Source organism: Microcaecilia unicolor, chromosome 8, assembly GCF_901765095.1.
Source record: "Microcaecilia unicolor chromosome 8, aMicUni1.1, whole genome shotgun sequence".
Classification (NCBI taxonomy): domain Eukaryota; kingdom Metazoa; phylum Chordata; class Amphibia; order Gymnophiona; family Siphonopidae; genus Microcaecilia; species Microcaecilia unicolor.
This window is the reverse complement of record NC_044038.1, coordinates 8,086,362-8,114,283: the sequence shown is the minus strand read 5'-3', so window position 1 is coordinate 8,114,283 and position 27,922 is coordinate 8,086,362. Positions and strand designations below refer to the sequence as shown.

Below are 27,922 nucleotides of genomic sequence, written 5' to 3'. Positions count from 1 at the left end.
AAGCTGAGCTCATTTTAAATATCTCTCTGCACATCATCTCCTGACATGCCCTAAGGCAGTGATGGGCAACCTTTTGAGCTTGGTGTGTCAAAATTCGCCAAAAAAACCGAGCATAACTCGGGTGGTGTGTCACTTCGAGAAAAAAAACATAATTTCGCGATATTTATAGTTTAAATAACAAAAATGTATAATTGTAATATATAACTGTATTTAATAAACCAAAACCTATTTATTTAACTTACCTGCTTAGTGACTTCTTTGTTCATCTGTCAGTCGGTTTCTTTTGTTGGTCTTGATATTATTTAACTTGTGTGGGGTGCCGTGAACTAAGATAAGTGAGGGGGAGGGGGAATTCTTTAACTAATCTGCCTATTAGTGACTTTTTTGTTGCTGAATTTCATTGGCTAAATCTTCAATTGAAGGTTGGTATTTTGTACACTTCAAGCCCAAGCAAGCACTACTAACTTCATCTTTCAATCTGTTTCTTTTGTTGGTTTTGATATTATTTAACGCTGAGAATAAGGTTTCACAAAACTACTTAGAGGGAAAAATTGTGAGTAAAGCCATTGCTATATTTTTCAGGGTGCTAAAAGTGTCTGGTAATCGGATCCAGGCACTCCAAATTTCCTGGTAACTCAGATATTCTCTTAATAATTGCATCTTTATTCTGCATATCGTGAAACAGAACTGGTGCACATCTTAGGAGTTTCTTTAATAAATTCTCCCTCACTGAGTGCTTTTCCATGCTGAGCTATGGAGTGAGCAATGCTCAAACTTGCAGATGTTAAATTTGTAGAACCTTTTACAAATTTAAGGATGGACTTAGATTGGCTCTTATAAAAGTGTAGCTGCCTGGAAATGTATTCCTTCCTTTCATCCTCACTTTTTTTCAAGAGCTGGGAATGATTAGTTTCAAAATGTCTATTTATATTCCACGTTCTGCTTACTACCGTTTCAGTACATAGAACGCAAAATGATGTGCCATTTTTTTCTATAATGCCATACATCTCGGTCCATGTCTCTTGAAAGGGTCGGCTACTGCTACTACCACTTCCTTTACTTAACCTTGGTTTTTTATTTTTTGGGTTCTCCATCAGGGGGGCAGTGACAGAAGATAGAATTATAGATAGCCTGTTAGCCCTGCAGGCAATTAGGGGTTAACTAGCCTAACTGACCACCTTATGTAAATTAAGATGGCTGCCGCTATTTCTAATGGCGGGAAACGGCACCCATAGCACATGCCCTCGCCTCTCCCAGCCTCCCCCTCACCTATCTCAGTAATGATGGTCAATTAGAAATCCACGACACCCCAGAACAGTAGATTGGATGATGGTTGCTGTGGTTATGTGGTAATGGCGATCACAGGGCCCCCAGAGATGCGTCCCCCACGGCATTCCGCTGCTCTCTGCTCCGCCGGCCGGAAGTGAGGTCAAAGATCCCCTAACGGCCGTGCAGGAGCCGGGGCAGAGGGAGCAGCAGGGAGGGAACAAGCGGAGGACTCGGAGGGAGCCAATAGGAGCGCACACGGCACCCCCCCAGCGGGTAAACATGCACCGGGGGGGGGGGGGGGGGGGAGGTCGCGCTGCACCTGGGGGGGGGGACGCATCGGCGATCCGCCCCGGGGAATGCCGCTGCTTCTCTGTATGCGGCCACATGCGGCCGCGTGTCACCGAAAATGGCTAAGCGTGTCAGTACTGACACGCGTGTCATAGGTTCGCCATCATGGCCCTAAGGGCTCTCCCCCCCACAACCACTGAACAGGGAATAAAAAAAAAAAAAAAAGACCAGAACCCCATGATCTGCATTCATAAATGACCAATGCTAGGGACCTCATGTAAGCCTCCTTTTTCTGAATTCTAAACCACTGTGTTCTTGCAGTGCTGGTTCTATCCTTAAAAGAACAACAACAAAAAAACTCTCAGAATTTAACAGGTGCAGAACCTAAATCAAAGCTAGCTGGTCATAGTAACATAGAGGCATATTTTCAAAGCACTTTGGGAGGCTAAGTTCCATAGGTTTCTATGGAACTTTGGGAGGCTAAGTGCTTTGAAAATGAGCTTGATAGTAACATAGAAGATGACGGCAGAAAAAGACCTGCATGGTCCATCCAGTCTGCCCAAGACAAACTCATATGTGTATACCTTAACTTGAATTTGTACCTGTCCTTTTCAGGGCACAGACCGTATAAGTCTGCCCAGCAGTATTTCCCGCCTCCCAACCACCAGTCCCGCCTCCCATCATCAGCTCTGGTACAGACCGTATAAGTCTGCCCTCCCCTATCCTAGCCTCCCAACCACCAACCCCTCTTCCCCCCACCTGCTCCGCCACCCAATTTCAGCTAAGCTTCTGAGCTAAGCTTCAGGTCTTCAGTGGAAAGCCTACCAAAGTCTTCTGTCAATACTACAAGTGTTTGGGGAATTTAAAGAAAAAAACATCTACTTAATTCTTTCCTCTCTCCCAAAATACCGATGTAACAGGAATTTGTACTGATTTGCTATGGGAAGCAGGGCACAGTCGCTAGCTCGCATCACACATACCAGCACCGAGAGGTCGTCCAGCTCAAAGATGTCATCAGGGACTCCGGAATTCTTCAGGCTGTTGGCTCGAGCTATAATTGCCTTAAAAAGGGGAAACCAGATTAAATATAATCAGCAAAACACACTCAGGTCTGTAGGTAAAGACCTGTCTCTTAAATCTATTAAACAGGCCAGGCAGTGAGAGTGCTGGGAATGTTACTGATGAGAAACTGATGAAAGATCAGCGCAGTTCAGTGGAAGGTTTGTAGTCTCTCAGAAATTTGCTCATGAACATGTCGGTTGTGCTCGACAGGCCATGGGATTTGGTTTATACACTCTCATATGCAGGCCGAGCTTTTCTTTTACTTACAGACCCTATGGATCTGCTTATTCACTCCCATGCAAAACCTCAACAAGCCGTTAGCTTTTCAAGTACTCAGTCTGTCTAAGGAGGTTTCTGTATTGTTGAAAGATTATCTTGAAAAGGGAAATAGGACTTGATATACCGCCTTTCTGTGGTTTTTGCAAACTACATTCAAAGCAGTTTACATAGTATATTCAGGTACTTATTTTGTACCGGGGGCAATGGAGGGTTAAGTGACTTGCCCAGAGTCACAAGGAGCTGCATTGGGAATCAAACCCAGTTCCCCAGGATCAAAGTCCACTGCACTAACCACTAGGCTACTCCTCCACTCATTCCACCAATAAGAGCCAACCTCATCAGTGATGTCACAATGGCTTGATTGCCCGATACTTGGCTCACTTTTGACATTGTAATGTCATAAGGGAAAGGGGGAAAGGGAAATGGGACTTGATATACTGCCTTTCTGAGGTTTTTTTCAACTACATACAAAGCGGTTTACATATATTCAGGTACTTATTTTGTACCAGGGGCAATGGAGGGTTAAGTGACTTGCCCAGAGTCACAGGGAGCTGCAGTGGGAATTGAACCCACTTCCCCAGGATCAAAGTCCACTGCACTAACCACTAGGCTACTCCTCCAGTTCATACCTGCCCTCCTTCTCTGCCTCCCTCTTCCCCTCTCTATCCACACTTTTCTGCCCCTCCCTGACTGGTACTTACCCTGAGGCAGGGAAGGCTGGAGAGCTCCCCATGTAAGGTGGTCAGGCTGTTGTGGCTGACAGACAGATGTTCCTGTTTGGATAAGATCAGTTACAGAATATTAGAAAGAGCAAGCAGAGAGGTATTGAAGTGTCTCTGGTGCATGAGCTAACACTTGTGACTCAAGACCATCCTCGAGTACCCTAAGGATGCTGAGACTGCACAAAATGTCCTCCTGCACCACTAAACACAACGCTGCCATTTTAAAATCCAGAAGTAGAAAATATTTAGAAACCTTGAATGCCAGCTGAAATTGTTTGCCAATAATTTTCATTTTGACTTTCATAGAAAAAAGAGCTAAGCTAACACAAATTTCAAACTTATGCTAATTGAGTCCGTTTTACAGTACACTACATTCCGGTCTTATACTCCACTAATACCTTATCAGTTACGGCGGATTACAATTTTAAGAGGTTAGAACCAATTTCTCAAGGAATGCCAGTTCTATGAAATCAGTAACTGAAAAGGTATTAAGCATCGCTTGATAAACCTAATTTATAGTACAGATATATTTAAACAGCTTTACAGATTTTAACTTATGAGCCATAGGAAACCGTAGCGTGAAAAGTATTACAAGTGTATTTTGAACCATAGACAAAAGGGACTAGATTGGTTGATCAGTTTGAGCTTCACTGATCAATATCTTAAAAACATATAGTTCGTGCCTCTTACTGGAAACCAGGCTAACTTAGAATAGGAAGTGTTCACGGAATCGTATCTTTTCAATCCATAAATTAGCCGAACGGCTGTATTCTGAACTAACTGAAGTTGTTAGGGAAGTTTAGTACAACCAATAACAATGTTATAGTAGGTCTAATCTCGATAAGATCAAGGATTGGACAAAGCTTAAACGCTAATAGCTCCAGATATTTCCTTACAGCTCTTAGTTTCCTTAGATAGTAAAAAGATTTCTTTATAATAGTCCGAGTATAACTATATATAGATAGCTGGTTGTCAAGTTCTACACCAAGTATTTTAGATTGTAAGTCTAATTTAAATTGGTCAGAGTCTGCCTTCAAAGTATGATGAAATCTAGGGTCAACAGAAGATCCTATCCATAAAAGCTTGGTTTTTTTCTCTATGCCATTTATTTATTAGGATTTATTTACCGCCTTTTTGAAGGAATTCACTCAAGGCGGTGTACAGATCATTTTCTTAATCTATACGATCCTTCACCAATATGCTCCCACGCAGACAGAATCTGGTCAGCCTTCCACCCACTTACAACTGATCAAGTCAAATGAACTCTACACAAATACGCTAAATCACAATGCCTACTTGATAAATGCCCTAGTTACCGTCTCAAATCAGCCTCTAGTTTACACATAAGCTACTTGAAATTGTAATGCTATCTCATGGCTTCTTCCCCCCTTAAAATGGCAACATCATTTTGACTCCATACTAAAGAATACCCAAACCAGCCTAAGTGTAGACTCTAACTGCAGACCAGTGGCTTTAATCCCATTATTGGTAAAGGTAATGGAGGGGTCATTCATGCACCGACTTACAGACCATCTCCAACTTCACTTCATTTTACATACAATCCAGTTCGAGACCTTCTCGCAGTACTGAAACTGTTCTTACCACCCTCCTAGCTAAATTTAGACGAGAACTTAGCTTTGGTAATAAAATATTAATACTCCAATTTGATCTGTTCAGTGCCTTTGACACAGTTGATCATAAAATCCTTCTAAACATCCTTGACCATTACAGAATCTGTGGAGCAGTGTTAAAATGGTTCTCAGGCTTCTTAAGACCTAGATCATACCAAGTTAAACAATCGGGTACAATTTCATCAGCATGGTCCCCTGTTTGTGAAGTGCCCCAGGTCCCCAGTCAGGACCCGGATGATTGCATTAATGCGATATTGTGCTAATGCAATCATCCGGGGCCTGGGCGGCATGCAGGAACAGGGGAGGACAGACCCGGAAGCAGGCAGCAAGGTAAAATTATGTATCATACCTGATAATTTTCTTTCCATTAATCATAGCTGATCAATCCATAGACTGGTGGGTTGTGTCCATCTACCAGCAGGTGGAGATAGAGAGCAAACTTTTGCCTCCCTATATGTGGTCATGTGCTGCCGGAAACTCCTCAGTATGTCGATATCAAAGCTCCATCCGCAGGACTCAGCACTTAGAGAATTACACCCACAAAGGGACACTCTGCCCAGCTCACCACCGCCGAAACGGGGGAGGGGAATTAACCCAGCTCATCCCCACACAAGTGGGGGAGGGGAATCCGTCCAGCTCATCCCCGCGGAGCGGGGGAGGGACACCACCCCGCCGATGCGGGGGGATCTGGCTTATCCTGCAACCGCAACCGCGGGAGGAGCTGACTGACCCTAACACCGCCGAAGCGGGAGGGGTACAAAGCTGCCCTACAGCCGCACGAAGCGGGAGGGAGTGCCGGCAGAATTTAAGTCTCAATCCAGCCCCGAAAAACGGAGGGGAGAGGAATGCAGCAGCTCACTGTAACACAAACTCGTCTCAACTCTTGAAGGATCCAAGTGAAAAAACTTGAACACGAAGTCCTCCTGAAGTAACTGAAGACTAAACTTGAACCTAAAATTCAACCAGAATATAAACAGTACAGATATCTGGGAGGGGCTATGGATTGATCAGCTATGATTAATGGAAAGAAAATTATCAGGTATGATACATAATTTTACCTTCCATATCATCATGCTGATCAATCCATAGACTGGTGGGATGTACCGAAGCAGTACTCACCCAGGGCGGGACATTGAAATCCCTGACCTCAACACTGAAGCTCCAAACCGGGCCTCCGCCCGAGCAGCCACAGTCAAGCGGTAATGCTTGGAGAATGTATGGGCCGATGCCCAAGTTGCCGCCTTGCATATCTCTTCCAAGGAGACGGACCCGGCCTCTGCCATCGAGGCCGCCTGAGCTCTTGTGGAGTGAGCCTTCAGCTGGATAGGCGGCACCTTCCCCGCGGCCACATAAGCCGCTGCAATGGCTTCCTTGACCTATCTTGCCACTGTAGGCTTAGCAGCCTGCAGACCCTTACGAGGACCTGCAAACAGGACAAACAGATGATCCGATTTCCGGAAATCATTGGTCACTTCCAAGTATCTGATGATGACACGTCTCACATCCAGATATTTGAGAGCAGAGTATTCCTCTGGGTAGTCCTCCCTACGAAAGGAAGGGAGACAGAGCTGCTGATTCACATGGAAGCGAGAAACAATCTTGGGCAGGAAGGAAGGCACTGTGCGAATAGTCACTCCTGCCTCAGTGAATTGCAGAAAAGGCTCTCGACATGAGAGCGCCTGGAGCTCGGAAACTCTTCTGGCTGAAGTGATAGCCACCAAAAAGACTGCTTTCAACGTCAGGTCTTTCAGAGATGCCCTCGACAAGGGTTCAAAAGGCGGCTTCTGCAATGCTCTTAGCACCAGGTTGAGATTCCACGCAGGCACCACAGAGTGCAGAGGAGGGCGCAGGTGATTAACTCCCTTGAGAAAGCGCACCACATCTGGCTGTGAAGCCAGGGAAACACCCTTCAGGCGGCCCCTGAAGCAAGTCAGAGCCGCTACCTGGACTTTAAGGGAACTGAGCAACAGGCCTTTCTCCAGACCTTCTTGCAGGAACGCCAACACTGAAGAAATTGGAGCAGTGAAGGGAGAAAGTGTGCCTGCTTCACACCACGCTGCAAAGATACGCCAAACCCTGGCGTAAGCAGTAGAAGTAGAGCGCTTCCTCGCTCTCAGCATAGTGGCGATGACCTTGTCTGAGAAGCCCTTCTTTCTCAGACGCTGCCGCTCAATAGCCAGGCCGTAAGACCAAAGGGGGAGGGATCCTCCATCACCACGGGACCCTGATGCAACAGACCCTGCTCCACTGGCAGCCGCAGAGGATCGTCGACTGAGAGCCTGATCAAGTCCGCATACCAGGGACGTCTGGGCCAATCCGGACCCACCAGGATTATCCGGCCCGGATGCTTTGCCACCCGGTCTAGCACCCTGCCCAACATGGGCCAGGGCGGGAACACATAGAGAAGCTCTTGTGTCGGCCACTGTTGGAGAAGAGCATCTACTCCCAGGGATCGAGGGTCCCGTCCTCTGCTGAAAAAGCGCGGCACTTGGCAATTGGCCGATGACGCCATCAGATCTAGGCTCGGCTGGCCCCAGCGCTTCGTGATGTCCAAGAACGCCTGAGCAGATAGCTGCCACTCTCCAGGCTCCAAGGTATGGCGACTGAGAAAGTCCGCCTTGACATTCATGACTCCGGCAATGTGGGCCGCTGACAGCTGTTCCAGGTTCGCTTCCGCCCACTGGCATAGATTCATGGCCTCCTTGGCTAGAGGGGCGCTCTTGGTACCTCCCTGGCGGTTGACATAGGCCACAGCCGTGGCATTGTCCGACAGGACCCGTACTGGCTTCAACGCCAGTACCGGGATGAACTCCAAAAGCGCCAACCGAATGGCTCTGAGTTCCAGGAGGTTGATAGACCACTTTGCCTCTGCAGGAGACCAGAGCCCCTGCGCTGTCCTTCCCAAGCAGTGGGCTCCCCAGCCCGACAAAGAGGCGTCCGTCGTGACAACAATCCACTCCGGGGTCACCAGAGGTATTCCCGCAGACAACTTGTCTGTCTGCATCCACCAGCTCAGCGCCTTGCGCACTGCTGGGTCCAAGGGAAGGCGCACAGCATAATCCTCCGACATCGGAGTCCAGCGCCGCAGCAGAGAGTGTTGTAGTGGTCTCATATGAGCCCTGGCCCAGGGCACTACTTCCATCGTGGCCGTCATAGAGCCCAACAGCTGCACATAGTCCCAAGTCCGAAGAGGAGAGGCTACTAGGAACTGGTCCACCTGAGCCTGAAGCTTGACAATCCGATTGTCTGGCAGGAACACTCTGCCCACTTAGGTGGTGTCGAATCGAACTCCCAGATACTCCAGGGACTGAGTCGGGCGCAGCTGGCTCTTCTCCCAGTTGATGATCCACCCCAGGGAGCTCAAAAGAGCAACCACCCGGTCCACAGCTTTGCCGCACTCTGCATAAGAGGGGGCTCGGATCAACCAGTCGTTCAGATAAGGATGGACTTGTACTCCTTCCTTCCTCAGGAAGGCCGCGATGACCACCATTACTTTGGAGAAGGTCCGCGGAGCAGTAGCCAACCCGAACGGGAGGGCTCTGAACTGGAAGTGTCGGCCCAGGACTGCAAAACGCAGAAAGCGTTGATGAGGAGGCCAGATGGGAATATGCAAGTACGCTTCCTTGATGTCCAAGGATGCCAGGTACTCCCCTGCCTTCACTGCCGCTAAAACCGAGCGGAGAGTCTCCATGCGAAAGTGCCGAACTTTCAAGGCCCGATTGACCCCTTTGAGGTCGAGGATAGGCCGTACAGAACCTCCTTTCTTTGGTACCACAAAGTAAATGGAGTAACGCCCCTTGCCAAGCTGATTTTCTGGCACCGGAACGACCACACCCAGGCGGATCAGATTGTCCAAGGTCTGCTGCACTGCCACAGCTTTGACCGGAGACTTGCAGGGAGAGAGTACAAACCCGTCTCTTAAGGGTCGGCAGAACTCTAGCTTGTAGCCGTCTCTGATGACTTCCAGCACCCAAGCGTCTGAAGTTATTGTGGTCCACTCGCCCAGAAACGAGGACAGCCGTCCTCCAATCTGCACTGGGGCATGGACCAAGTCCCCGTCATTGGGTACGAGACCCTGGGGGAGGACCGGAGGGAGCACCTCCGGGACGGCGGTCTCTGCGAAAGGAATGCTCCTTGGGGGAGAAGTTCCTCTTGAAGGAAGAGGGGGCAGAGGAGCCCGACCTGCCCGGGCGGTACCGACGGGCTTCCTGAAACCGTCCTCTGGAGGTACCGGGGCGAGTACTAGCCCGAGCCCTGACCTCTGGTAACTTCTTGCCCTTAGACGTGCCGAGATCGGTCACGATTTTGTCCAGCTCGACCCCAAAGAGCAGCTTGCCTTTAAAAGGCAATCTAGCCAGGCGGGATTTAGAGGCGTGGTCAGCAGACCAATGCTTCAGCCAAAGCCACCGCCGCGCAGAGATTGTCTGAGCCATGCCTTTAGCTGAGGCCCTCAAGACATCATACAGCAAGTCTGCCAAGTAGGCTAAGCCCGATTCCAGGGCCGGCCAATCAGCCCTCAAGGAAGGATCCGAGGGGGAAGCCCGCTGCACCATAGTCAGGCACGCCCTGGCCACATAGGAGCCGCAAACTGAGGCCTGCAAACTTAAAGCAGCCGCCTCAAAGGACGACCTTAAGGCCGCCTCCAATCTTCTGTCTTGGGCGTCCTTTAGGGCAGTGCCACCTTCCACCGGCAACGCCGTTTTCTTAGTCACCGCAGTGATTAAAGAATCCACGGTAGGCCACAGATAGGCCTCACGTTCACTTTCAGGCAAAGGATAGAGGCGGGACATAGCCCTAGCCACTTTAAGGCTCGCTTCCGGGACATCCCATTGAGCCGAAATTAAGGTGTGCATGGCATCATGCACGTGGAAGGTTCTAGGCGGGCGCTTCGTCCCCAGCATAATGGCAGAGCCAACAGGGGCTGAGGGAGAGACGTCCTCCGGAGAGGAAATCTTCAAAATGCCCATGGCCTGCACTAACAGGTTGGGCAAATCCTCTGAGCTAAAGAGCCGTGCTGCAGAGGGGTCATCCGCTCCATCCGAGCGGGGATCCGTCTCCTCCAAGGAATCCGCAAAGGACCGTTGGGAGAACTCAGATACGCTGCCCTCATCAACATCGGAGGAGACAAAGTCCTCCAAGGCCTGGGAATCAACCCGAGGGCGTTTACCTCCAGGGGCCTCAACCTCTTTACCAGACGAGGGAGCAGGGGCAGCGTTTTGCATAAGGAAGGCCTGATGCAGCAGCAAAACAAACTCGGGGGAGAAACCCCCCAGACTGTGCACTTCCGCAGCCTGGGCTACAGCCCTAGACGCACCCTCAACCGGCGCTCGCAAGAGCGGGGGAGAGACATGCTGCGCATCCAAGATGGCGTCCGGCGCGACACTCCGCGAAGGAGCCGCGCGGGAAGAACGGCGCTTAACTTTAGCCGCTTTTGTGCCGTCGCCCAAATTAAGGGCGTTCATGGCATTAATGTCTCCTACCTCAAGGGCGGCCCAAGAAGAAGCCGTCCGAGCCGCGTGGCCGGCCAAGATGGCGGAGGCGAGCAGCGGGGGATGGGCGTTTATGGCGGGAAAAACCGCCACACCGGAGGAAGGACCGGGACACTCATCGGCCACGAAACTGTCACCCAACAAGGGCGAATCAGACTTTAAGACCCCCGCATCCCCTCTAGAAGCGCCCAAGCGATCCGGGGAGCGACTCTTTGCGCCCTCGCCCTCCGATGCCATAGGCCACGTGGAGATCAATCGGGGAACCTCCTGCCCGCTATAAAAAGGTAAAAATTACCTGCTTTCCGCTCCGAGCTGTAACGACCTGGTGTCCCAGTGAGTAGCTGCAATAAACATTTAAATAAACGTCGAAATAAACGCCTTTAAGGACGTTCAAAATTTTTTTTTTTTTTTTTTAACGGAGCCAGCGGGAGGGGGGAGAAAAGGAGGGACCTGGCACCACCAGGTTTGCACTTGCTCAAAAGAGCCCTCAACCCCAGGCACTCAACAAAACCTAAAAATTAGGCTTGGAGGCCTAGCCAGAGCTGCTGCTGTGTGTGACCACCACCTGCTGAGATAGAGAACATACTGAGGAGTTTCCGGCAGCACATGACCACATATAGGGAGGCAAAAGTTTGCTCTCTATCTCCACCTGCTGGTAGATGGACACAACCCACCAGTCTATGGATTGATCAGCATGATGATATGGAAGAAGAAGCTTGCCGGGGCTTTGGAGGCCGGGCCCGGGAAATCTTGCCCCCCACCCTCTCGACGTCCCTGAGTCAGTCATTGTGCTATGGTGGTACATAGCTGGACTTGAGCCCATGAGACAGACTCTAGGAAGCGTCCTGGTTTCACAGCCTTCACCTACTACTACTATTAAACATTTCTATAGCGCTACTGTTGCTGCAATGACTGGATCAAACATTAAGCTGGGAAGAAATATAAAGTACAACTGCTGGGGAAGTTACAAGCGAAGGTCCATAATGCTCAATTCCAGTCCTGGTTCTCACTGAAATGGAAATACAACAAGGAAACTGCCAGATTTAAAACAAACAAAAACACGCACAGGGTTAAACCCAAACTCCACAATAAATACATTAGATCCTCAGATTTCCATTGCCCATGCAGTTCCCTCTCACACACCTCAGATGCCACTGAGACTAGAAGTGCACACTACTCTGACAAGAGGACAGCGCCTGCTATGGGCCAACTAACAGAAACACTACTACTATCTGTGCACCAAAATGTATTCCGTCCATCAAAGCATCGTTCATTCTGGCACTCACTGTCCTTACCAGTTTCTGAAGCGCAGCCAGTTCTTCCGGCAGATAGCACAGCCCTGTCCTGTTGAGCTTCAGCCATCGCAGGCTGGTCATAGACTTCAGCTGTTCAGGGAAATAACCACCCTAAGAGGAGGAGGAGGCAAGAAAGTGAAAGATGGGAGAGAGTTAGTGAGATCATAATGGGCGACTGACCACTGTAAATCTGAAGTCTTTGCTTTACTACCACTATACACTTCTCTGAGGGACTGTTCTTAAACTATGTGTCTTCGGTCAGCAACCTCCAAACAGGAAACAGATAGGTGGGGGGAGACGAATCAATGGGTTCTGTTGCTTCAGTTGCTATGGCTGCCACTGTGCTCTCTAAGCTGAGTGGGAGTCCTCCACCTACAGTCCTGCCAGTGGGTGGTGCTGTTTCACTATCATATTTTCAATAGTTAGGGACAGGTAAGCTCTACAGGACTCCAGGGAACCTGCCTGTCCTTAGCGATTGAAAACACAATATGGAAGCACCGCCCCCTGCTGGTAGCAATGCATCTGGAGGACTCCCGCTCAGCTTGGAGGGAACAGTGATAGCTGAACTAGACAGCAAATTTACTCCGAAGCACTTTTCAGGGCTGCCAAAACGGCACAGAACTTAAGGCCGCAAGAATTTTGAGTGGCCGAAATTTTGGACACAATACAGACAAAAGTCTTCTACTTCTCCTCCCCTCCATTCCCTCTGTTGGGAACAGGGCTATGCCTGCTCGCTGCAGCCAGGGTTCTTGGTCAGAAGGGAGGTGTGGGCTGCCCCGGGTGGTGCCTGTGAGGGAGGACAGTTCTTCAGGAAGCCTGTTCTGTCCTCCCTGACAGGCACCACTTGGGACAGCCCACATCTAAGGACCTTGGCTGCAGCAAGCAAGCACAGAGCTGCTCCACAGTGTGGGAGGGAGGGGGGAGGACTTTTGCTTGCGCTGTGTCCAAAATTCTTGCAGTCTTAACTTCTGCGCTGTTTTGGCGGCACTGAAATGGCCCCACCACATCTTATTTAGGTGTGGATCAGGCATATTCAGTAGCAGTGCGTGTAATTTTCAGGAATGCCCACGCCCCCTTTTATGATCCACGCATTAGAATTTATGTATTACCATCTTCTTCGGATCTAAAATGACCAAAAGATCATAAATAACAGAATTTTGTAAAAATTATTTTTATTAATAACTACTAGCAAACAACAAGAGAACCAATACAACGATCACTAATGTGGTACATTTTCAATTCCCCTCCCCAGGCTTCCCCCCGCTTTACAAATATCAGAATATATAAATGAAACATAAAAGCAGTTCAATGACAGCATTACGGGGAAAGCAGAGAGATGGATAGGTTGATCGAAGGGTGACAAAGCAGTATAATGTTATGCTTCCCACTGCAGCTCCTTGTGACTCTGGGCAAGTTACTTAACCCTCCATTGCCCCTGGTACAAAATAAGTACCTGAATATATGTAAACCGCTTTGAATGTAGTTGCAAAAACCTCAGAAAGGCAGTATATCAAGTCCCATTTCCCTTTCCCTTATGACATCACAATATCAGAAGTGAGCCAAGTATTGGGCAATCAAGCCATTGTGACATCACTGATGAGGTTGGCTCTTATTGGTGGAATGAGTGGAGGAGTAGCCTAGTGGTTAGTGCAGTGGACTTTGATCCTGGGGAACCGGGTTCAATTCCCACTTTGGCTCCTTGTGATTCTGGGCAAGTCACTCAACTCTCCATTGCCCCAGGTACAAATAAGTATCTGTCTATACTATGTAAACCACTTTGAATGTAGTTGCAAAAACCTCAGAAAGGCGGTATATCAAGTCCCAGTTCCCTTATGACATCACAATATCAGAAGTGAGCCAAGTATTGCCATTGTGACATCACTGATGAGGTTGGCTCTTATTGGTGGAATGAGTGGAGGAGTAGCCTAGTGGTTAGTGCAGTGGACTTTGATCCTGGGGAACTGGGTTCAATTCCCATTGCAGCTCCTTGTGACTCTGAGTAAGTCACTTAACCCTCCATTGCCCCAGGTACAAAATAAGTACCTGAATATATGTAAACTGCGTTGAATGTAGTTGCAAAAAAAAAAACCTCAGAAAGGCGGTATATCAAGTCCCATTTCCCTTTATAATGTGACAAGAAAACCCAGATCTTTCTTAAGTCCTGTCTGATAAGTGTCAAAATATTTCATCATTTTGACTTCAAAGGTTTTACGTTCCTGAGGCTGTTTCAAAATTTTCCTTTTAGTATTCGCCTCATAAAGCCATTGATGCAGTTCAGACTGAAATGTGAAAGAGGGATCCCCTCAATTAATATTTCTTACACTGAAAATAGAAGCGGCAGTCAGACCAACAGGAAGTGCGAACAATGACAAGACTTTAAAAAAAAACCAACAAACAAATTTTTTTTTTCCTGAAGAACAATAAATTTAGCTCGGAGTAACAAATGCAAAACGTCAAGCTAAGTATGTTATCAAGCTAAAAAATACAAATGTAGTCTCAGAGGCAGCTGCGGTTCACTATACACGAGCACGGTGCAATAGCAAAAAAATAAAAGATGATTCATTGAGAGCTGGGAAGGTTGAAGCAGAAATTATACAGGGCCCACAAATTTAAACACTAGGGGTCCTGTTTGCTAAGCTGTGATAAGGGTGCACTGGCGTTTTTAGAGTGTAGCACATACTAATCAGCACTTGGGAGCTTAGCCGAGTTTAGGTGGCAGAGCCGGTGGTGGGAGGCAGGACTGGTGGTTGGGAGGCGGGGATAGTGCTGGGCAGACTTATACGGTCTGTGCCAGAGCCGGTGGTGGGAGGCGGGGATAGTGCTGGGCAGACTTATACAGTCTGTGCCAGAGCTGGTGGTAGGAGGCGGGGCTGGTGGTTGGGAGGCGGGGATAGTGCTGGGCAGAGTTATATGGTCTGTGCCAGAGCTGCTGGTGGGAGGCGGGGCTGGTGGTTGGGAGGCGGGGATAGTGCTGGGCAGACTTATACGGTCTGTGCCAGAGCTGGTGGTGGGAAGCGGGGCTGGTGGTTGGGAGGCGGGGATAGTGCTGGGCAGACTTATATGGTCTGTGCCAGAGCCGGTGATGGAAGGCGGGACTGGTGGTTGGGAGGCGGGGAATAGTGCTGGGCAGACTTATACAGTCTGTGCCAGAGCCGGTGGTGGGAAGCGGAGATAGTGCTGAGCAGACTTATACGGTCTGTGCCAGAGCTGGTGGTAGGAGGCGGGGCTGGTGGTTGGGAGGCGGGGATAGTGCTGGGCAGACTTATACGGTCTGTGCCAGAGCTGGTGGTGGGAAGCGGGGCTGGTGGTTGGGAGGCGGGGATAGTGCTGGGCAGACTTATACGGTCTGTGCCAGAGCTGGTGGTGGGAGGCGGGGATAGTGCTGGGCAGACTTATATGGTCTGTGCCAGAGCTGCTGGTGGGAGGCGGGGCTGGTGGTTGGGAGGCGGGGATAGTGCTGGGCAGACTTATACGGTCTGTGCCAGAGCTGGTGGTGGGAAGCGGGGCTGGTGGTTGGGAGGCGGGGATAGTGCTGGGCAGACTTATACGGTCTGTGCCAGAGCCGGTGGTGGGAGGCGGGGATAGTGCTGGGCAGACTTATATGGTCTGTGCCAGAGCTGCTGGTGGGAGGCGGGGCTGGTGGTTGGGAGGCGGGGATAGTGCTGGGCAGACTTATACGGTCTGTGCCAGAGCTGCTGGTGGGAGGCGGGGCTGGTGGTTGGGAGGCGGGGATAGTGCTGGGCAGACTTATACGGTCTGTGCCAGAGCTGGTGGTGGGAGGCGGGGATAGTGCTGGCCAGACTTATACGGTCTGCGCCCTGAAGAGGACAGGTACAAATAAAAAGTAGCACATATGAATTTATCTTGTTGGGCAGACTGGATGGACCGTGCATGCCTTTTTCTGCCGTCATCTACTACGTTACTAGCTAAGTTGCCCACAGGAACATATGGGCAACTCTAGCGATTAGCGCGCGCTAAAAATGCTAGCGCGGCTTGCTAAACAGGGCACTAGGGCTGAAATGCCACCTACAAATACTCAAGTCCTTTCCCACAACCAACGGTAAGTTTATAACTTGGTGCCTAACTTGTGCGGCAGCTACATGCATATTTTCCAAAATACATGCAAAGAACAAATCATAAAGAAACTTCAGACCGCCCAAAACACAGCAGCTAGGCTTATATTTGGAAAAATGCGTTCTGACAGCGCCAAACCACTTCGAGAAAAACTGCACTGGCTTCCAATCAAAGAACGTATCGCCTTCAAAATCTGCACGATAGCTCATAAAAATTATTTACGGCGAGGCCCCGGGATACGTGACAGACCTCGTCGACCTGCCAACCAGAAACACCACAAAATCAGCACGATCATACCTAAACCTCCACTACCCAAGCAGCAAAGGACTCAAATACAAATCCACTTACGCATCCAGCTTTTCCTACTTAAGCGCACAACTATGGAACGCACTGCCAAAAGTAGTAAAAACTAGGCTTGACCACCTAAATTTCCGAAAAGCACTAAAAACAGAACCTGTTCAGAAAAGCACACCCCACCGACCTAACATAAAAAACCTGGATGCCTGCGACACAACGTAACCAAAGACCGTAATGGACATATCCTAACTCTTCCTCTCCCTCTTTAAGTTCCCCCAATGTATTTACCATATATGAACCTCGTTCTACCACAATATCACATTGTATTTGTTCGTACCGGAACTGGCTAACGCCATTACGGTACTATGTAAGCCACACTGAGCCTGCAAAAAGGTGGGAAAATGTGGGATACAAATAAATAAAAATAAAATTGAAACTGCTAGAAAGTACATAGCAATTTCCTGGCTTATTTAATCCACATACGAACCAAGAAATTGCTGTAAACGCTAACCCCCTCCCCGGCCCTGGGAATGCCTCCACTCAGTTCCAATAAACGCATGCGCATACAGACTGTGAGGCTCAGGTAATAAGCAATGCGACAGAGCTGCGCACTGAGCTCCAGCGCAGTTTCCATGTGCGCATGCTAAGAAAAATGTACATGCCCAGTGAAGGGAACCTTTTACTAAGCTGCGTTAGTAAGCAAAAATGTCCTAATGTTAAGGTCGCGGTCAATTTTTTTTTTTTTTTGAGGATTGTGTCGGGGCAAAGAATGAACGCGGATGCACTAATCAGCTAACGCGCTGACATCAGAGCCACGCTAACTGGTTAGTATGCCTGTAACGCAGGAGTCCTTAGTGCTTCCAAGATAGGAGATGATAAAGTGCTCCTACTACTACTATTTAGCATTTCTATAGCGCTACAAGGCGTACGCAGCGCTGCACGAACATAGAAGAAAGACCGTCCCTGCTCAAAGGGCTTACAATCTAATAGACAAAAAAATAAAGTAAGCAAATCAAATCAATTAATGTGTACAGGAAGGAGGAGAGGAGGGTAGGTGGAGGCGAGTGGTTACAAGTGGTTACGAGTCAAAAGCAATGTTAAAGAGGTGGGCTTTCAGTCTAGATTTAAAGGTGGCCAAGGATGGGGCAAGACGTAGGGGCTCAGGAAGTTTATTCCAGACGTAGGGTGTAGCGAGACAGAAGGCGCAAAGTCTACTACTATTGGAGATTCTAGATGGAAAGTTGCTACTATTGAGATTCTGTTGCTACTATTTGAGATTCTACTTGGAATGTTGCTACTACTACTACTACTATTTAGCATTTCTATAGCGCTACAAGGCGTACGCAGCGCTGCACAAACATAGAAGACAGTCCCTGCTCAAAGAGCTTACAATCTAATAGACAAAAAATAAATAAATAAAGTAAGCAAATCAAATCAATTAATGTGAACGGGAAGGAAGAGAGGAGGGTAGGTGGAGGCGAGTGGTTACGAGTCAAAAGCAATGTTAAAGAGGTGGGCTTTCAGTCTAGATTTAAAGGTGGCCAAGGATGGGGCAAGACGTAGGGGCTCAGGAAGTTTATTCCAGGCGTAGGGTGCAGCGAGACAGAAGGCGCGAAGTCTGGAGTTGGCAGTAGCGGAGAAGGGAACAGATAAGGATTTATCCATGGAGCGGAGTGCACGGGAAGGGGTGCAGGGAAGGACGAGTGTGGAGAGATACTGGGGAGCAGCAGAGTGAGTACATTTACAGGTTAGTAGAAGAAATGTACTCACTCTGCTGCTCCCCAGTATGCTCCTGAGGCAATATTTTTAAATGGCTGTGTGTTAATGCTTCTGCTTCAAAAAAATCCCACAAGAAACTAAAATACTCAATAAAATATGTGTCTATCATTCAAAACCACATATTCAGACTATAAATCCTTTTTCATATAATACTTAATACCTTTACAATATGTGTGAAAAGGAAGGAGGTTTGTTACATTTGTGTCCCACGTTTTCCCACCTATTTGCAGGCTCAATGTGGCTTACATAGTACCGGAGAGGAGATCGCCAACTCCGGTAAGAACAAATACAATGTGATGTTGAGGTAGGGTAAGGTTCATGTGTAACAGCACATTATGGAATCGTACAGCGGAAGAGTTATAATATGTTCATTACGTGCTTTGATTTCGTTGTGTAGCAGAGTTCAGGCATTTAAGGTGGATCGGTAGGGTATGCCTTTTTGAACAGGTAAGTTTTTAGTGATTTCCGGAAGTTTACGTGGTCATACGTTGTTTTCACGGCTTTTGGCAATGCGTTCCACAGTTGTGTACGTATGTAGGAAAAACGGGATGCATAAGTTGATTTGTATTTGAGTCCCTTGCAGCTTGGGTAGTGGAGATTTAGATATGTTCGTGATGATCCGGATACGTTTCTGATTGGTAGGTCTATGAGGTCTGTCATGTATCCCGGGGCATCGCCGTAGATGATTTTATGAACCATGGTGTAGATTTTGAAAGCGATACGTTCTTTGATTGGGAGCCAGTGCAGTTTTTCACGGAGGGGTTTTGCGCTTTCAAATTGCTTTCAGTAGAGGAGTGTGGTAGCCGTGTTAGTCCACTCTTAAGGTTATCAATAGAAATCAAACCAAATAAAACATGGAAAAGAAAATAAGATGATACCTTTTTTATTGGACATAACTTAATACATTTCTTGATTAGCTTTCGAAGGTTGCCCTTCTTCGTCAGATTGGAAATCAAAATTGCTTTCAGTAACTCTTAAACAACGGACTTAGGGGCCGATACGCTAAAATCCTCAGAATGAGCTGCCCAATATTTCCACCCTGAAAAAATTACAGAAGTGGAAATAGTGGGTGATTCACTAAAGAAATCACATGCAAATGAGCTGTGTGGACTTTTACCGTGCAGCTTGGTATGGAAGGCTGCCAGGGCCCTTCTTATACTACAATGAACCGTTATGGACTTTTGAAGCTGCCTCAAAGAGCCCAATAGAGTCCCCGATGCAGAGATACGAAACGAGGCACCTTGTCTGACCAGTTGGCGAATGAAGAGTGATTTTTTGAGCAGCAAGACTACAATTCTGAAAGTTAAGTGTTTTCACATTTGCGCTATTTTTAGGGGCTGTGTATGATTTGTAGATTGTGGGACATTTATTTTGGGTCTGATGGTTTCACATGATTTAGAGGGTTGAGATGTTTAATGACGTAATCAACTGCGTTTAAGACTTATTTATAGTCTGCATACAGCTTTCCACTTTGAAGCAATGGAGGTTGCAATCTTTATGATATAGTTACTGAAACATCTCCCTCCATTTCACACAGATTTTAAAGACATTAAGTATTATATGAGTCAGGATTTTTAGTTCATAGTCTGAATATGTGGTTTTGAATGATGAGACAATTTTTTTTTAAATTATTGTGTGTAAATTCTAAGATTAGTACACGGCCAGAAATAAAACAAACAGGGAAAAGCCATTTAAATACCCACACGGCATAAATGCACTGAAAGCGAGTCTCTTTCAACTGAAAGGAAGCTCTGGAACAAGGAGGCATAAGGTGAAGGGGATAAGTAACCTGAGGAAACACTTCTTCACGGAAAGGGTGGTGAATTTGTGGAACGGCCTCCCCGTGGAAGAGGTGGAGACAAAAACAGTATCTGAATTCAAGAGAGCTTGGGACAAGTTCATAGGATCTATAAGGGAGTGATAGGGAGTGTAGCATGGATGGGCAGACTGGATAGGTCATATGGTCTTTATCTGCCTATATTTCTCTCTGTTTCTGCGTAAGCCCTTTTTTGATGGTCACGCTAGAAATGGGTTTGGTGTGCTGGAAAGGTCCGCAAAAGAATGCACTATGCCCATTTCTTAGCAGAGCTTAGCAAAAGGGCACAGAAGTAAACTAATTCCATGCAAATGACTACAGCCTTAAAAAATATGTATAAACAGAAAACAATACACCCCCTGCAGCAGTGACTTGCCACACTTTTCTGCATTGGCAGGAAGATTTTTTTCCCAAAAGCTGACAAGAAAGCAGAAAGAAAAAGCATTTGTCTATTTTAGACAGGCTGTCAGATCCAGGGCATCCAGCACATGGACAGCTCCTGCAGCACCCCCATAAACCAATAATAATTACATGGTCTCAGGATGCGCCCCACACTGTCCTCTTCCTCTACCACCAGTTTCAAAAATGGCAGCACCTGACCCCTAGCGGTAATCCTGATAGCACCAGACGCAGGAGAAAGCAGGCACTGCTATTGCCTCCTTACTGGCGGTATGTTGGGGATGGGAGGTTCTTTGGGGTCCATGTGGGCCACTAGGAATGTTTCTGGGGAGGGAAGGAGAGGGGTGGTTCAGGGCCCACTTGCTACCATTTTTTTTTTTTTTAAGAGGGAGGGGAACTCACTAAAGTCACCAGGGACTTCTGTTCAACCAGGGTCAACTGAGGTAAAGTGCTGCACCTTATTTCAGATGACTTAATTCCCACACTAGAATCTTTAATAGCGCTCTAGGGCTGTTATAAAGATTCAGCATGGAGGAAGAGGGGGATCTTGCCAAAATGCAATCGTTTTTAAGCAAATTTTACGATATAAAACAAGCTATGTTAAGTCCGACCAAGGTCCATAAAGCCCCCCCCCCCCCCCCCCCCCCCAAATTCTGTCTTCAACAGTGACCAGTTTGGATCTCAAGTACCCAGATCCCAAAAAGCAAATCTCTTTCCCATAGCTCCTTCTCGGGGATGAGCGAAGGAGATTTAATAAGACAGGAGATGGCAGGAGTGTGCTTGGCCCATTCTCTGTAGGCTGAAGCCAGTAGGCGGAGTTTGCCGCCATATTGAGTCACCCAAAACAATAGCAAACGCTTATTAGAAATAAGGGACTGCCTATCCATGGCCCATCCGTAAAAAGTATAAAGCTGTTCCACTTGGATAGGCAGTACCTTAAAAGGAGAAGGATAAAGGCTTTATTTGGCGTTTATATCCCACATTATCCCAAGCAAACTCGGGTTCAAATAAACTTCAAAATACTGAATTCTATTATTCTGTCTCACTGTAACAGCATGGGAGCCAGTAGATGGATATGACCGAAACATTTAACAACGTTGAGATTACCATATATACCCAAATCCAACCTCCTTGGGTGAGACAGTTTCCAGGCTTCATCCCATGTGGCTGACGCACAGCGGGCCGCTGTTGTGTACTGTGCTGGAGAGGGAGGGAGGAAGTGGGGTTGAGTGATAACACTCAAGCGCTACCTGTGGAGCAGGAAGTGAGAGCCTACAGCACAGAGTCATGCATTTGGATCATTTCCCCCTCCTCTCCACGCTGGTGTCTCATCTCCATTCCCCGCTCCATCCTTTTAAACCTCCCTTGGCAAGCTTCTACAGTTTAGCCGTAGTCAGTCCATTTCGAGAACAGAGGTGAGGCGTGGAGCTGCAGCGTATTTGTCTGCATAAACATGCATGGTTCAGCGGAGAGGCGGCAAGCCATGGCCATTCTAACAGGAGCCCATGGTGTGCTGACAGGAAGCGGCAGCGGAGAGAAAGAAGGAGAAGAGACCGCTGTGGAGAGCGGAGTGGAGAGGCAGGCTCTGCTCTACTCTTAAATGTAGCTTCACAAATTGCCTTGACTGTTTGTTTTAGGTGTACCAAGATGGCAGCTGCTGGGCGGGGGGGGGGGGGGGGGGGGTGGAAACCAAATTCAGCCTTGTGACTTCAGGCCATCTCCTGTCTTATTAAACCTCCTAAGGATGAACAATAGCTTTCCCAAATTTACTTGGATAATTATTTTTTCTCAAGTTTCAAGTTTATTATAGGCTCACTATCAACATATTTATATGGATCTTTGAAAAGATGTGTTTTTAGATCTGTTTAAACTGATCTAACAATGTCTTTAATCAGAGACTAACAGGTAGCAAGTTCCAAAGATATGGGCCTTGTATATTAAATATGGCTTGTACATGGGTTATTTCACGTTAGCTTGGTAATACTAATTGATTTTGCTGAGCAGATCTCAGTACGCGTGCAGGACTATACGGGATAAGATAACGGGAAAGATAAAGAGGTTGCAAAGTCTTGAAAACAAGTTCTATTCATTTATAGATAATACGATGTGTAATAGGGGAGCCAGTGGGTGTCCTTAAGGAATGTGTAATCGTATTTATGTGAATTGGTGATAAGACAAACAGCAGTATTTTGAATAATCTGAGGACTTTGTATATCTTTAAGTCGGAGCCCCTTCTAGAAAGAGTTGCAGTATTCTAACTGGGAGATAACCAATGAGTGAATTAATATGTTAAGTGCAGCTAGAAGAAGTAGTGGCTTTTCCTCCAAGAACTTGTCCAGTCCTCTTTTGAATCCTGCTGTGTTGGTGACCTTGAGAACAGCCTCCAGCAACAGATTCCCTAGTTTAATTATGTGCAGGGTGAGAAACATTTCAATCAATTTGTTTTCAGTCTTCTGGTTGTTAATTTCATGGAAAGTCCTCTAGAGTAGTTTAGCAGGTTAAACAACTGTCTCATATTTAGCTGGTCTACCTCACTCACAGTTTGATGAATCATATCCCCTCCTCTCCAAGTTGGAGCACACTTGAGGGGGTCTTTGACTAAAGCTTAAGTTCGAGTTATCTGCAGCAGGGCCCGTAGGAACAAAAGGGACCCTGCTGCAGATAACTCGCACTAAGCTTTAGTCAAAGACCCCCCATGAGTTGCAAACAGGTGCGATAAGGAATTGCGCAGCTAATTACATTGCTCCCAGTAGGCGCACAAGTTCAGACGTCTATATTTCAGGTCATTTGTTTGTGTAGATAAATACTGTTACCGACAGGGATGTATTTTAATATAAACTCCCCCCCCCACCACCCCCCGTAATTGATAAGAAACTTTATTCAGGGGTGGGGAATTCAAATCATGCCCCCCCCCCCCACAATGCATTTGACTTAAACAGCAGATCCATTTAAACAAGAAAGTTCCTGAGCACTATTAGGATGAGAAGGGGGGGGGGGGAGGGCATTAACGGGGCCTGAGCCCCAGAACCGGGCCGGCTCGGCCTCAACTGTGTCTACCCTCCCTTCTCCGGAACCGGCCCGATCTCAGCTCTATGTCCACCTCCCTCCCTCCCTCCCTCCCTCCAGAACCGACCCGTCGTCCCCCCCCCCCCTCACCTTGAAATCGTTGCTGCTCAGATCCACCCCCCGGATGAAGGGAAGAACCCCCGTGGCAGCCATGGCCGCAAGCAACCGGCGAGTGCGAAACACAGGAACTGGGTGGGGGCCCGACCGGTGCTGCAGCTAAAGATAGAGGAGGGAGGGAGGGAGGAGGAGACCGAGACGCCGCAATCCCGCCAGCATTAGTCACCCTCCTCCTCCTCCTCCCTGCTAACCCTTTCCTTACCAGATCACAGAGAGAGAGAGAGAGCACCTTCCTCTTCACAGACAGTCTCAAGGAGACAGAGAGAGAGAGCACCTTCCCTTTCACTGACAGTCTAAAACAGAGAGAGAGAGCACCTTCCCCTTCACTGACAGTCTCAAGGAGAGAAAGAGAGCACCTTCCCTTTCACTGACAGTCTAAAACAGAGAGAGAGAGAGCACCTTCCCCTTCACTGACAGTCTCAAGGAGAGAGAGAAAGCACCTTCCCTTTCACTGACAGTCTAAAACAGAGAGAGAGAGCACCTTCCCCTTCACTGACAGTCTCAAGGAGAGAGAGAGAGCACCTTCCCTTTCACTGACAGTCTCAAGGAGAGAGAGAAAGCACCTTCCCTTTCACTGACAGTCTAAAACAGAGAGAGAGAGCACCTTCCCCTTCACTGACAGTCTCAAGGAGAGAGAGAGAGCACCTTCCCTTTCACTGACAGTCTAAAACAGAGAGAGAGAGCACCTTCCCCTTCACTGACAGTCTCAAGGAGAGAGAGAGAGCACCTTCCCTTTCACTGACAGTCTAAAACAGAGAGAGAGAGAGCACCTTCCCCTTCACTGACAGTCTCAAGGAGAGAAACCACCTTCCCTTTCTCCCTTTCACTGACAGTCTAAAACAGAGAGAGAGAGCACCTTCCCCTTCACTGACAGTCTCAAGGAGAGAGGACCCTCCGCACTACTACTGACAGTCTAAAGCAGGGAGGACCCTCGCCATCAGCATAGACAGTTTCCAGTAGAGAGAGAGAGAGAGAGAGAGAGAGAGAGAGAACCTTCCCCTTCACTGACAGTCTCAAGGAGAGAGAGAAAGCACCTTCCCTTTCACTGACAGTCTAAAACAGAGAGAGAGCACCTTCCCCTTCACTGACAGTCTCAAGGAGAGAGAGAGAGCACCTTCCCTTTCACTGACAGTCTAAAACAGAGAGAGAGAGAGCACCTTCCCCTTCACTGACAGTCTCAAGGAGAGAGAGAAAGCACCTTCCCTTTCACTGACAGTCTAAAACAGAGAGAGAGAGCACCTTCCCCTTCACTGACAGTCTCAAGGAGAGAGAGAGAGCACCTTCCCTTTCACTGACAGTCTAAAACAGAGAGAGAGAGCACCTTCCCCTTCACTGACAGTCTCAAGGAGAGAAACCACCTTCCCTTTCTCCCTTTCACTGACAGTCTAAAACAGAGAGAGAGAGCACCTTCCCCTTCACTGACAGTCTCAAGGAGAGAGGACCCTCCGCACTACTACTGACAGTCTAAAGCAGGGAGGACCCTCGCCATCAGCATAGACAGTCTCCAGTAGAGAGAGAGAGAGAGAGAGAGAGAGAGAGAGAGAACCTTCCCCTTCACTGACAGTCTCAAGGAGAGAGAGAAAGCACCTTCCCTTTCACTGACAGTCTAAAACAGAGAGAGAGCACCTTCCCCTTCACTGACAGTCTCAAGGAGAGAGAGAGAGCACCTTCCCTTTCACTGACAGTCTAAAACAGAGAGAGAGAGAGCACCTTCCCCTTCACTGACAGTCTCAAGGAGAGAGAGAAAGCACCTTCCCTTTCACTGACAGTCTAAAACAGAGAGAGAGAGCACCTTCCCCTTCACTGACAGTCTCAAGGAGAGAGAGAGAGCACCTTCCCTTTCACTGACAGTCTAAAACAGAGAGAGAGAGCACCTTCCCCTTCACTGACAGTCTCAAGGAGAGAAAGAGAGCACCTTCCCTTTCACTGACAGTCTAAAACAGAGAGAGAGAGAGCACCTTCCCCTTCACTGACAGTCTCAAGGAGAGAGAGAAAGCACCTTCCCTTTCACTGACAGTCTAAAACAGAGAGAGAGAGCACCTTCCCCTTCACTGACAGTCTCAAGGAGAGAGAGAGAGCACCTTCCCTTTCACTGACAGTCTAAAACAGAGAGAGAGAGAGCACCTTCCCCTTCACTGACAGTCTCAAGGAGAGAAACCACCTTCCCTTTCTCCCTTTCACTGACAGTCTAAAACAGAGAGAGAGAGCACCTTCCCCTTCACTGACAGTCTCAAGGAGAGAGGACCCTCCGCACTACTACTGACAGTCTAAAGCAGGGAGGACCCTCGCCATCAGCATAGACAGTCTCCAGTAGAGAGAGAGAGAGAGAGAACCTTCCCCTTCACTGACAGTCTCAAGGAGAGAGAGAAAGCACCTTCCCTTTCACTGACAGTCTAAAACAGAGAGAGAGAGCACCTTCCCCTTCACTGACAGTCTCAAGGAGAGAGGACCCTCCGCACTACTACTGACAGTCTAAAGCAGAGAGAGAAAGCACCTTCCCCTTCACTGACAGTCTAAAACAGAGAGAGAGCACCTTCCCCTTCACTGACAGTCTCAAGGAGAGAGGACCCTCCGCACTACTACTGACAGTCTAAAGCAGAGAGAGAAAGCACCTTCCCCTTCACTGACAGTCTCAAGGAGAGAGGACCCTCCGCACTACTACTGAAAGTCTAAAGCAGAGAGAGAAAGCACCTTCCCCTTCACTGACAGTCTAAAGCAGAGAAACCACCTTCCCTTTCTCCCTTTCACTGACAGTCTAAAACAGAGAGAGAGAGCACCTTCCCCTTCACTGACAGTCTCAAGGAGAGAGGACCCTCCACACTACTACTGACAGTCTAAAGCAGAGAGGACCCTGCCATCAGCATAGACAGTCTCCAGTAGAGAGAGAGAGAACCTTCCCCTTCACTGACAGTCTCAAGGACAGAGGACCCTCCATACCACTACTGACAGTCTAAAGCAGAGAAAGGACCCTCTCCACCGACAGTCAGTGAGAGAGAGCACCTTCCCTCACTGACAGTCTCAGGGACAGAGCTCCCTCCGTACTGACAGTCTAAAGCAGAGACAGAGAGAAAGCACCTAACTCTTGTATTTTTAGGCTGGGCCTTGCTTTTCCAGCAAGCTTCAGGCTGTACCATAATTCTATACTCTTCACTGTCTGACAGTCTCATAAAGAGACAGAGTACACGCCCCACCCCCACCAAAAACCTCAAACAGAAAGAGACAGAGCTCCCCCCCCCCCACACACACACACACACACTGACAAACTCATCCCTCTTCACCCACTAGAGTTTCATGCAAAGAAACAGACGAACTCTCCCTTCACTGACAGCCTCCCATCCCTAGTTATCTAAATATATTTATTAAAGCGCCTTTGTAATGAAATGTTAAAGGTTGTGTAATGGAATCCGGGAGGATCCCGCTGTATCCGTCTTTTACCTCCAATTCCAAAGGTTAGGAATAATACTTTAATGAAAAAAAGAACTTAGTACCATTTCTGTGCCATGTAGAGACCTAAATCGATAACCCAGCATGGCGCCCTGTCACCCTCTATCTATTGACAGCCGTTTGCTTAGGGATACCCACACTCATTTATTTCTGATTTATATGCACGGCCTGAAATAAGAGAATAGTAATGCATAGGTGCCAACATTTTTTTTCCCCAAACACAATACAAATGATCCCTCCTGCGACACAGGGAGCTCATTAGCATCCACTGCACCCCCCAGAGCTGGCTCCGTCCTATGTAGTAATGCATTTAGCAGTGGTTGGAATCCAGAGAGTACTGTCCTGACATGTTTTTAGCCTCTTCGATGCTGCTTTTAACTCCTAAACCTTCAACTGTCCCCTATCCCTTACTTGTCCTGTCTGTCTGTCATATTTAGATTGTAAGCTCTATTGAGCAGGGACTGTCTCTCCATGTTCAAGTGTGAAGCGCTGCGTACGTCCGGTAGCGCTATAGAAATGATAAGTAGTAGTAGTAGTCATGGACAGTAGACGTTGCAATGCACAGTCAGCAACTGGAAATTTGGGGTACACAAGCTCCGTGATCCAAAAAAACCTACACACTCTCTGCATACAATCAGCAGCAGGTACGAGTACGACCCAATCTGCTGCTGCTGCGCCTTTAAGACTAAGCCCGCCCCCTTCTCTCCAACCACCCGTCATATTGCCTCTCTCGGCGTCACATTCTAATTTTACGCCGCCGCCGACGTGCTCGATCTATTTTAAGAACGTTGTTGCGCCCAAACGTCAGCGTAAATTTCTATTGGCTGTTGTGTGGACGGCGGGGCGACGGAGTTTGGGCTCGCTCGCGCGCGCGCGCCTGCGCTCTGCCAATGGT

At 48.1% G+C, this 27,922-nt stretch overlaps 1 protein-coding gene across 1 annotated transcript in view; it reads right to left on the bottom strand.

Annotated features, from left to right (window-relative positions):
* Positions 1–23,698, bottom strand: part of FLII (FLII actin remodeling protein) — a 96,872-nt gene extending 73,174 nt beyond the window's left edge. The window contains exons 1-4 of the mRNA XM_030211466.1: positions 23,557–23,698; positions 12,036–12,146; positions 3,600–3,671; positions 2,538–2,618 (exon numbers count right to left, since the gene is read on the bottom strand). Of these exons, the coding sequence (XP_030067326.1) occupies positions 2,538–2,618; positions 3,600–3,671; positions 12,036–12,146; positions 23,557–23,619 (327 nt within the window). The 5' untranslated portion in view covers positions 23,620–23,698. The remainder of the gene's footprint in view (positions 1–2,537; positions 2,619–3,599; positions 3,672–12,035; positions 12,147–23,556) is intronic.
* Positions 23,699–27,922: the final 4,224 nt, after the last annotated feature.